The 12,230-nt window shown below is 33.8% G+C and overlaps 1 protein-coding gene across 22 annotated transcripts in view; it reads left to right on the top strand.

Moving 5' to 3' along the window:
• The window catches only part of LOC111585940 (clathrin coat assembly protein AP180-like), a 39,762-nt gene that overhangs the window by 22,619 nt on the left and 4,913 nt on the right, over window positions 1–12,230 (top strand). For 3 of the 22 annotated variants that reach the window (XM_035941683.2, XM_055016207.1, XM_055016209.1), the window contains exons 14-20: window positions 822–1,004; window positions 2,893–2,991; window positions 5,190–5,405; window positions 5,737–5,799; window positions 6,031–6,111; window positions 8,296–8,364; window positions 10,596–10,682. In XM_035941683.2, the coding sequence (XP_035797576.2) occupies window positions 822–1,004; window positions 2,893–2,991; window positions 5,190–5,405; window positions 5,737–5,799; window positions 6,031–6,111; window positions 8,296–8,364; window positions 10,596–10,682 (798 nt within the window). Of the gene's footprint in view, window positions 1–821; window positions 1,005–2,892; window positions 2,992–5,189; window positions 5,406–5,736; window positions 5,800–6,030; window positions 6,112–8,209; window positions 8,365–10,595; window positions 10,683–12,230 lie in introns of those variants that run through there. The other 19 variants (XM_055016205.1, XM_055016212.1, XM_055016211.1 and 16 more) reach the window with 16 other exon arrangements.

Here is a 12,230-nt window from a genome sequence, read left to right on the forward strand (position 1 = left end):
CGTAACCAGTTCAGACGTAACAACGAAACGTCCTAGGTCAAGGACATCTTAAACCTAGGACCCCCTGTACAGTCATCATTGGTGATTTTCAGCAATCTGAACTGTTGTAAACTCTTTTTCTTCAAAGTAAAGTTCAGTTTAATAGCTATTTTGCACTGGAATGTTTTTAGACCAGTTTTGGTGCTGAAATCTGGAGAAATCCTTCCTCAAACTCTAACTCCAAGTGCGTCATACTTACATATCAGTTAAGTTCAGATTTTAGCAATCTTTAAAGTGAAATTACACGAAGCTGGATCTTGGAAGATTGCGACTTTTATAGAAAAACAAGTGAACTAGGGTGAACCAACAAGTTCAGATGCCATCAGATTAACAGACAGGAGTCTTAAAGGGGCTTTAGATCCTCCTCCAGGTCACCTTGATGTTTCCTTCTCAACTAACTCTGACATCGAGGCAACCTGGAGACATTTTAATTGCGTTTTAACATGAATTCTTGTACCGATGTGCTGTGGTTGCCTCCCTGTTTGTGTCCTCTCTTTAGTCTGAGTGCTCTCTTTGTCTCTCTCTACCTTCTCCCTCCCTCCCTCCTCATCCTCCATTGTCTGGTTTTGGTTCGTAACTAACGGGGGCTATTTTTGGTTGTTTTTTTGTTTTTGTTCGGCTGGTGTCGAATCCCTTTGATTTGTTTAAAATATGGATTTTGTTTCTGTCGCTCAACCCTAAACTGGTTTTGATTTGAATTGGGCTTTTTCTTTTGGCTCCTCTGGTTGTTTTTGGTTGCTCTCTCCTGTTTTATTTTGGCGGTGTTTCCAAACACCCGTCAGAAATGGGTGACTCTTTGCTATCCGAACCCACCCTCACAGCAGAGCCCGCCCCTTCCCCTGCAGCGGCCACGCCCACTCCGGCAGCGGCAGAACCCGGAGGCTCTCTAGCTCCTCCCACTAGCACCGCAGCTGCCGCCTCCCCTGGCGCCGCCGCCACCGCCGGTAATATGGATCTGTTGGGAGGTCAGTGGGCTTCCAGAAAATTCTCTGCAGCAGAATGACTCTGGGAAGCTCCACCTCAAAACCCATCACACGATCTGACAGCCGACTGCATGCTCACACACAGAAGGCAGAACTTTGCTGACCTGAATGCCAGCGGGCAAAGTTGCACCATCAGAAACTCTCACTTTGTTACTGCACTGACGCATCATTCCAGCTGTCAAATTCATGGAGCCCCAAATGATTTAAAAACTCACATTACAAAATAACTTTTAAAAGAAACCTACACTTGATTCATTTTTATTTCATTAGAGAAGATTTTTGCACATTTTCTCCATTAAAACACTGGGTTTATTCACGTGAGTTTGATTTCATAATGACACATTTCATGACAGTGAAGCTGCACACCGGATTTTTTATCATTGTCAGTGAGATTTTACTTTAGAAGGCGACATTAACCAAATTTTTTCAGTATTTTTCTTTTAGAAATACAAGAAAATATCAATAAAATTACAGAAGTAAACATGTACATTGTAAAATAATGCTAAAAATGGATAATCATAGCGAAAAAAGTATTTTTTTTAAACATCAAAAATGTTTTCACGCAATTTTTACAGATATTGTAGCACTCTTTTTTAAAAAACAGAATTTTCCGGCATTTTTACTTTTCTATTTTACAGATTTTTTTCTTGTATTTCTAAAACAAAGTACAATAAAAAAAACCCTGCAAGATATTAATAAAATAAAGTGTTAAACTTAAAAAATTAAAAATGATTATTATTTTGTTTAAGTCAAACATGTTTTCATGTAATTTTTACATGAAAACATATTGTCACTATTTTTAAAAAAGTAACTGTACAGCATTTTCCTTTTTTCATTTTATAGATTTTTTTCCTGTATTTCTAAAAGAAATTCCAGTGAAAAACCTGTAAAATATCACTAAAATAAAATAAAAAAAATAGACATGCATATAATATTAACACCTGGATAATCTGAAGAGTTAAATTTAAAAAAAGAAAAAAATATGATTATTGTTTTTTTTTACCTTAAACATGTTTTCGCATAATCTTTACAGATATATAGCAATATTTTTAAAAAAAGTAATTTTACAGCATTTTTCCTTTTTTATTTTACAGATTTTCTCCTGTATTGTTTTTAGAAATACAAGAAAATATCAATGAAAATAAAAAAATAGACATGCACATGAACATCAAACATGTTTTATAACAATAAGAAAAATGTGACATATCTTTAAAATAATGACATATTTTGCTGTTTTAGATACAGTAATTTGTCACATTATTTGCAATTTTTTCCTGTTTTCTTACAGTTGACATGTAAATTAGTAATAAAAAAAATTACTTTACTGTGATGTCATGAAAAGTGACGCTATAAAATCAAAACCAATGCTACAAAAAGACTTAAAAATAGTTGAATTTTAGTCAAATTGCACAAAATATTGATTCCTTTATGTGAATATTTGTTTTGCATTAACTTCTTAACGATGAATTTGTGGCTCCATACCACGTAGATACTGCAGAAGTCTACCAAACAAACACCGACACAGTTTTCCTCCTGCACCACTTGGCTTGAACGCACCGCTGCATATCATGGTTTGATAGGCCCACATGCTTTTCCTCGACCTCGCCGAAAAGCAGTTCTATCAAACGCTGCCACGTGGCTCCAGCCGTGACATTGGCTGCTCTCCGGCTTCTACCTGTGCAGTAGATGGACCCTCCTCTAGTGCCTCCTGTCTGTCCTCCCATTGGTCCATTCACCTGTCAGTCATTGGTGTCACATGGTGTCAGCTCAGGTGTTTCTGATCTTACTTTTCTTTTTTCCTGACCTTCCTGACTCCTTCTTCTCTCTCCTCATCTGGATTTCTTTCTGTGGCGTTTGGTCTGAACTCCAGATGCCTTCGCCACGCCTGCTCCCGCCGCCGAGGCCTCAGCGGCTGCAGCCGAAGGCGGAGCTGCAGCTACGACCGCCCCGGCCGCCAACGCTGGAGCCGGTGGGTGATAAAAGTCCATCTGGGAGTGTGTTTGCATGTGGAGGCGAATGTGTGATGTGGAAGTTGAGTTTGTTGGAGACTCACATGACTTAGATAGTGAGTACCATTTACTGATATCAGGAGAAGTGACACCGACGGAGCAGCAGTACATGCCAGCATCAGTTCTGAGGATTCCATCTGATCTTTGGGTTTATTTTGTAGTTGGGAGAAGGTCAGATTTAGATTGATGCTTTCTGGATTGTTTTTGTCAGTTTTTGTGGTTTTGTGTCTCATTTTGGTCATTGTGTGTCTCATTTGTGTGGTTCTGTGTCTCAATCTGACGAAGAACGCTGCGTGTGGCGGTTCAGCTCGGCTTTGTTCTACAGGTTTATGTTCTGTGAAGGCGTTCAATATTCGCTCCAGTTGTTTGCCTTTTTTTTCTATTGGAGGAGCTATTTTTTGGCTCCGACTGACAGCAGCAGAGTGTCGGAGCTCGTCTGCACGTTTCCTCCTTCATCCCTCTCCACTCCTCTCATATATTACTGCTGCATTTTCATCTCCATCATCATGAAACGTACAGAACTGAGCACGAGTGACGACCATTTCACAAATAACGGTGTATGACTGAAGAATTAACATTTGTCAAAAATATAGACCTTTAATGTGGATATTATTTACAGTTTCTGGCCTGTTTCTTTACAGTCAACGTGTAAATTAACTTTTTTCCTATGATTTTACTAATTATCTGAATTTCAACATAACAGGAAAAATTTGTAAAATAATAGTTAATTTTTAAATTATTATTATTTATTTTTCTGCAATTTTTCAATCTCAAATATACACATTATTTCAATCAAACAACGGCAAATACATGCAAAACAAAAGTAGTTTTTACTGATTTAAGTAGAGTAAAAAACTGTAATTGTACAGTTAAATATCGTAAAACAATGAATTACTAATTTTTTTTAGTTATTTTTTATTTTTGTCTCAATCTAAATAACATTTCGTCTGATTTTACTAGAAGTTTTCTGTCACTCCTGAAAACAGCAAAAAAATGACATTTTAAGGAAAAATTACCACCTTTCAATCCTTAATTTATGTAATTTCTCTTTCAAATAATGGCAATAACGGCTGTAAAATAATATTTTTTTGCATTACTGTAAATTTAAATATGTTGTAAAAAATGTGTAATTTTACTGTACAGTCTAATCCTATAAAAGATAACATTTATTAAAGTAAACAGATGTGGATTTTCTGTGATTTACAGGTTTTTATCTGTAATTTAAAATAACAGGGAAAAATATATTAGATATAAATTTTTTAGTTCTTAAAATACACATTTTTCTTTCAATTAACAATAACATAATATCTGTAAGATATAGAATACAGTAAAAAAAATTACATTTTTTACCATTGTAAAAGAATAAAATATCATTTGGGAAAATACAGATTTTTTTCATGTTTAGCTTTTTTACAGTTTTAGCCTTTTTCTTTACAATTAAACTAAATGAATGTGTATTTTTCTGTGGTTTTACTGGTTTTTACCTGTAATTTAACATGACAAAATGTTTTTTAGTTCCTAGAATGCAATTTTTTCCTTTCAAATGACAGCAAATATTTATAATTTTTAATTTTTTTGTAATTTAAATACTAAAAACATATTTTTTTTCTTTTTACCATTGTTAAAGAATGAAATACCATTCATGAAAATACAGATTTTTTTTAAATTAAATTATTGATATTTAGTTTATTTTTAGTTTTGCACTTTTTCATTACAGTTGAAGTAAATAAATGTGTAATTTTCTGTGATTTCACAGGTTTCTCTCTGTAAACATAACAGGTCAAAATTTTTTTCGATATATTTTTTAGTTCTTAAAATATAAATCTTTTCTTTCGATTAAAACAGTAAAAATATTTTACATTTTTTAGCATTGTAAAGGAACAAAATACCATTGGAGAAAATACCGATTTATTTTAATGTTTACTTTATTTACAGTTTTGGCCTGTTTTGTTTAGTTTTTTTCAGTTAATGCATAAATTACTCTTTAATTTCTGTGATTTTTACCAGATATTATCAGTCACTTACCAAAACGTGGATCCAATAAGAACCTCAGCGTCTAAACTTTCCTACAACTTGTGCTCAGTTCCGTCTGTCCTCTTGTTTTGTATTTGTTGTCTAACATCCTCCATCATCTCCACCCTCATTTCTCCAACCAAAGACCCCTTTGCTCCGTCCGACTGTAGCTCCACGGTGGCGTCCTCGGGTCTCGACCTCTTTGGCCTGATGTCGGCAGAGACCCCGGCGAGCTCCCTGGATGCCTGCTTTAGCTCCCCTTCCCCCTCGCCGCTGTTCGCCTCCTCCAGCACCATCGTCACCACCACCGCCACCATCTCCGCCCCGCTAACGACCAGCCCTGCTAACGACCTTTTCAGCGGTAAACATTAGCCGAGTGTGTGGTCTGCTTTCCATCTGCATCCATCCCTCTTCTTTTTATCGTTTGCTGTTTTTGAGCATCTTCACCGTTTAAATTCTCCTGCGTTTAACATCCAACGCTTCTGCAAAACCTGAAACTTTCAGTGACAATACTCCAGCGCTGTGTAGAATGGTCTGACTCCACCTCAATATAATTCTATTATAGGGCCACTTTTCAGACCTGGAAGCCACTAAAAATTGAGACCATAAACTTATCGTCCTATCATCTGCTGTGTTTGACCATCTTCCCCGTTTGATATTCTCTATGTTTGGGTTTGCATGTTGCTCTGTAGACATCTTTGACTCGATGCCGGACGTCTCCGGATCGGATCCCGGTGCTGACTTATTCTCAGGAGGTACCTTTTTTGGCCTGGCGTTTGCTCTGGAGTGTGTGTTCTGCAGCTTCCTCTCTCCTTGAGGAGAGGAAAATAAATGCTTCTTAATGGTTTGCTGAGAGCTTTTTCCAGCATGTTTCCACCTGGACTGAGTGGCTTGTGCTGCGTTGAATGACGGTGCTTAAGCAGATTGTTGTGTCTTTGTGTGAGTTGAAAAGTAAATTTGGTCTCCACGTTTGCCTCCTCCTCCAGTGGATGTGTTCAGCTCCCCCGTCCTCTCCTCAGCACCCCCACCCAAAATAGACACTGGAGGCATCATGAACCTGTTTGGTGGTGGGTAACTCACTCAAAACACCAGCGAAGAAGAAGTGAAGGGACGCCGAAACTGAAAGATTGCTGCTTTGTGGACAGAGCTGCTGGGTTTTGTTGCTGCATGTCGAGCTCTTTCGTTAGATCGAGGAAGTTTTGCAAAGAGATGCCTGAGATGAAGCTGCAAGTTACGGCTCTGGTCTGAGAGTTTCAGTTAGTTTCAACACCTGTCCACATAAAAAACAGGCACGTGCATGTAAAACCATGAGTTAAAACAAAGTATTTCTGCTTTGGGAGTGCACAAAACAGTGACGGCAAACAGAAAATCCTGCAAGCAGTGGACTGTTTGACCCAACTGCTCAAAATGAAATATATATTTTAGCTCTTAAGATGCACATTTTTTTCTTTCAAATAACAGAAAATATTTATTTTTTTTAATTTTATTTTTGTATGATTAGAAAAGATTGAAATACTTTCATGAAAATACAGATTTTTTTTATGTTTACTTTATTTACAGTTTTGGCCAGTTTCACTATATTTAAACTAAATAAATGTGCATTTTTCTGTGATTTTACAAGTTTTCTGTGATTTAGCATTACAGTAGAAAATCTTCATAACAACATTTACATTTTAAAAAACTTGTTTTTGAAATGCATGTGTTTTTTTTCCACTTTTCATTAACAGCAATTATCTGTAAAATATTTTTGGGAGTAATTTAAATACAGTAATTTTTATTTATTTATTTATTTATTACTATTATAAAAGAAAATAATGAAATAATGCTGTTTTAAAATTAATTAGTCAAAACTGTAACTGTAAAAGATGAAATTACCATTAAGAAAAATCTGATAAAGCTAACCCCAGGAAGCAGGGATGGTGCCCCTTCACAATAGTGAGTAGGGAATTGTTTTGGTGAAACATTTGCAAATAGGGAGGCGAAATCTGCCATTAAAATGGAAAATAACTATCCAAAACTTCTGCAAAACCTGAAACTTTCCATGTAACAGGTTGCTGCTTGGTGGTTGTTGTTGAAAACATTAATATAAAGATAGAGGAAGACAAGAAAAAAGCTGCTCCAAATGAAAAATTAAGAGTTTAACTGCAAAAATGTAGTTTTTCAGCACTGATAAACCACACAGATAAAACAAAGCCTAAACAAGGTATAATAAATGTCAATACCAACTTTCCTGTATCATTCAAGACCCCAAAATATATATTTAAAGTCCATAAACACATAACCATAGTCTGTATTTAAAGATCTATATAACCACGGCACACATTTGTGTTTTGAATCCTCGAGGTTGAAATTTGGCCTTTGCAAATCATCTATATTCTCCTAAATGGCACCATAATTTCAAAAATGAGCACCATTATGTATCAAAAGACACTTACAACTAGCAAGAGAGACCATAAATTTATTAGAAAAATGTTCACTGAGGTAAAAAAAAAGGTAAATCAAGTGAGAAGTAAGTCATTTTCTCACTTCTTTTTGCAGCCAGAGGAGTTGCCCACTGCTGACTGGTAGACAGAATGCAGGTTTAAGTCATTTTTTGTGTTAGTTTCACTTTTCAGACGTGGAGACTATGTTTAGCTTTAATATACAGTCTATGAATACAATTTAGAGCTGCTTTCACTCCACTTTTTGGAGCTTTATAGTTCTACATTTTGGTATTTATACAGTATTGTATTGGTACTTTTACTTAAGTACAAGTTCTGAGTGCTTCTTCCAGCTTAGTCGGAGGCTTTAAAAGCTCAAATCAGACATTTTCCTGCATCTAAAGTCTTAAAAGTAAACTTGACGACTTATTTCTAAGCTGGCTTTTGTGTGCTCAGGCTGTGAAACTAACAAAATGGCATATTTACTTTTTTTATTAGCATTATTTTTGTAAGTCTAAGAGTCTAGAATTAAAGCTGCACTAATATAAGTGGCACAGTTTGGCTTCCTGACACAGATTTGACATGTTTGTGGGTTTGAAAATGCACATGGATGGTTTATTGTGGCTGTGGGGAGAAAATGTGTGAATGCTGAATGCTAAAATCCAATGTTTGCTGAAAAGATGATGGTGTTTTTCAACTTTAAGCCTCCCTCTCTAACTCTGAACATCTCGTCTGGCATCACCAGCATGGCGTGAAGCCGCGGCCTCATTCTTACCTTCTTTGCCCTCATGCTGCGATGGATTGGGACCCGGTTCGGTTGTTTTCTGACAGAGTCCACAGGAGGCGATGCCCCGGCTGCTGCTGCTGCTGCTGCTGCCCCCGGAGCCGAGCTCATGTCAGGTAAACCCTGCACTTACACAGAATGGTGGATCGTTTGTGAGTTTTTTTATAGCATCCCTCAACCAAATTCAACCCAAAATTTCTGCATTTTTTTTCTGCATGTTAGAGCTGCACAGACTTAAATCATCTCAGGCCTTCTGTTGTAATATTTTTGCTATTAATTCTCATGATAAATGTTATAAATATTATAATTTTTGCCGTATCTGTGCAGTTCCAGTGTGATAAATTTGCAGTAATGCAATAGTGTCGGTGTTTGTCTGCTGTTGTGGGTTTTTTTCATCTCAGCTGCAGTTTTCAGCCTCACAATTTATTATTTACCATAAATCTCACCATTAACTGCATGAAGCCTCGTCATTGTCCTGCTCACACTTTGTCTTGTATTTATCTGATTCAATTAACTGTGAAATAATCTGCTGCTCCACATTTCATTGTATTAGAATTTTTTTTACACTAAACGCTAATAAAACTGCACCTCACGCTCACTTTTATTGAATTTTTGAGTGCTATTGTTGCATGTTTTCATCTTCGGGGGGATTTCCCACCTTTCGAACTGTGGCGCCGGTAACCGTAGTAACCGTTACCGTGGCAGCATGTCTCTACCCCATCCTCTGCTCACCTGGTGGTGGTGTTATATAATGGTACTACTGCTGCTTCACAGCCTCCTGTTCATGCATTAACCGGCCTCCTTTAAACCCTCGATGCTTTTTTCTTTTCTTTCTCTCTCTTTGGCTGTTTTTTTTTCTACTCTCCTCTCGCTGCTGCCGCTCTCTTTCTCCATCTGGCTCTTGGGCTGGCTTCATTTCTCGCTTCCCGCCATTTGATTGGGTGAGTTTTTTTCCACTCTCACGCTGAATTTTTTCCCACAGTGCACCACTGCATTGCAGCGGTGCTCTGCTGCCTCGGCCACATGATGCATCTCACTAGAAATAGCACAATTATTACTATTATTATCCTGATTTAGAGCTTTGATTTGCAGTTTACCGGCTTCACTGTAGCTGCAGTGATTCTTCTATTTTTTAGTCCTCATCACACAATAATCAAAACTAAAATTAAAACACTGTGTTTCTCACATGTACATATTTAAAGAGCCACAGTTTTGTAAAATGATCACCATAGATGTCTCCAGTTTGCACCAAAAAAAATCACTAAAATTGCCCATTTTTCTATTAATCACTGAAATAAATAAATATTGGCAAATAAAATAAAATTTAAAAAAATAACCTAAATAAAATAAAAAGATTAATAATTTAAATAAATACATATATTTAGCAAATTTAAATACAATAAAACTATTCCATTTTATGGTTTGTAAAAGACCAAATTATTCTAATTTGCAAAAATACTGATTTTTAAAAAAAATAATTTACAGGTGAATTAAAATAAATGAAAAATGAATTTAAAAAATTGCCATTTTACATATATATATATATATATATATATATATATATATATATATATATATATATATATATATATATATATATATATATATAAATAAAATTAAAAACTATTAATTAATTACATTTAAAAATTAAATTAAAATTAAAAAAACTATTAACTAATTAAAAACTAAAATAAATATCTGCAAATTAATATGTTTTTTCTGGGATTTTGAAATCCGTGAAATAACGACAAAATATTTACCATTTATTATATATAATTTTAACTTTAAAAAAACTATCATTTCTTTTGTAAAATAATTAATTTATTTTATGTATTAATTATTTATTTAAAATTAAGTCAATATTTTTTCTGTGGTTTTGCCAGATATTATCTGTAATTTAATAGTTTTTTTTTTTTTTTTACCATTTTTAATCTTTAAGATACAGAATTTGAATTTTGAAAAACAGTAAACATCTGTAAAATGTTTTCAAAATTAATTTAAATACAGTAAATAAAACGAGTAATATTTATAACAATTAAAATTCAACTTAAAACACAGTGTTTGAACAGTTTTTTGACATTTACGGTTTTATAACACTAACATGTTTAAAAGATGAACACTTTTGTAAAATGATGACGACAGACGTCTCCAGTTTGAACAAAAAAAACAGCTAAAACTGCCCATTTCTGATCTCTTATCGGCTCCGGTTCACATTCCAACACTGTTCCTCCTCTCCCCCGTTGTCATGGAGACATCTGTGGGTTGCCATGGTGATCCCCTAGCTGGCGCTGAAGGATGTTAACACCTCCCTCCTCTTCCTCCCTGTCCTTCCTCCCCCCTGCTGTAGTATTTGATGGATTAGGGGATGTAATGAAGCCCACTGTGACCCCGCAGGCGGCCGACGTTGACGCTTCCATGGCCAACATGGCGGCCAGTAAGTAGACGTTTAGATCCGCAGGTCCACTTTGACGCTCTGAGAAACGGGTTGGTTTGCTTCGGGTGTGAAATGAGAAGATTTGTGCAACTATTTTAAAAACTCAAGCACCTTTTAGGCTCACCGATGGACAGAAATGTGCAAAACAATCAAGAAAAACAAGAACTGCAGTTAAATAGTAAATTTTCATTATTAGGCTGCTGGTTTATCTGTGCTAAGCTAAGCTAACTGTAGCTTCATTTTTAATAAAAACCAAAATCATTATTTGAAAAAGAAAAACAAAAAAACCCAACTTTAAATAAAAAATAATTTACATTTAAGTTAATATATTATCTGTGATTTTACCAGAAATTATCTGTAATTTATTAAAGAAGGGAAAAAATCTGTAAAATATTGAAAATGAATTATTTGTCATTTTAATTTTAAATATACATAATTTTAGTTAAAAATATATGGAATACTGGAGCATTAAACAACTGTAAAAAATGGAGAAAATAACAGTAAATAATTTTTTATAATTAATTAAAATAAGAAAGATTAATAAAAAAGTATATATATTTTAACAGATTTAAATGCAATAAAACAGTTCCACATTATGATTTGTAAAGGACAAAGTTATTATAATTTGCAAAAATACAGATTTAAAAAAAAGACTTACACGTATGTTAATACTTTTTCTGTGATTTTGCCAGATATTATTTGTTATTTAATAAAATGAGAAATCTGCAAAATAATGTAATAAAATATTCACCATTTTAATCTCTAAGATTAATTTTAAAAAACAGTAAATATCTGCAAAATAATGTTTTTTTAAGTTTAAATATAGTAAAAAAAATAAGCTAATTGTAGAGTCAAATATATAAAAATAGATTTAAAAAAAAAAGATTTACATCTAAGTTGATATTTTTTGTGATTTTGCCAAATATTATCTGTAATTTAATAAAACACAGAAAAATCTCTAAAATAATGCAAAAATTTACTATTTTAATCTTTAATATATACAATTTTAATTTAAAAAAGTAAATATCTGTAAAATTTTTTTGCTGGTTTTAAACAGTAAAAAAATGTGCAAATTTACAATCAAACATAATTTTTATTTCTGTGATTATAGATTTAGATTTTATCTATAATGAAATACATATAAATAAATGAAAACTGTAAAAATTATGAAAATAACTCAATAAAATTTTAAAATTCATTACATAAAATAAAACAGATTAGTAAAAAACTATTTTCATGGATTTAAATACAGTAAAACAGTTCCAAATTATGATTTGTAAAAGACCAAGTTCTTATTATTTGTAAAAAAAAATACCGATTAAAAAAAAAAAAAAGATTTACATGTAAGTTGATAGTTTTTAATGATTTTTTGCAAAATCAAATAGATCTGTAATTTAATAAAACGGGGAAAAATCTGTAAAATAATGCAAAAAATATCATTTACCATTTTAGTCTTAAATATCTATGATTTTAACTGCAGTTGTTGTCTCTGTAACTTTTACTCTTTGCAAAATCAAATGTTTGACATCGCTGTGCTAAGCTAAGCTA

Source organism: Amphiprion ocellaris, chromosome 12, assembly GCF_022539595.1.
Source record: "Amphiprion ocellaris isolate individual 3 ecotype Okinawa chromosome 12, ASM2253959v1, whole genome shotgun sequence".
Lineage (NCBI taxonomy): Eukaryota > Metazoa > Chordata > Actinopteri > Pomacentridae > Amphiprion > Amphiprion ocellaris.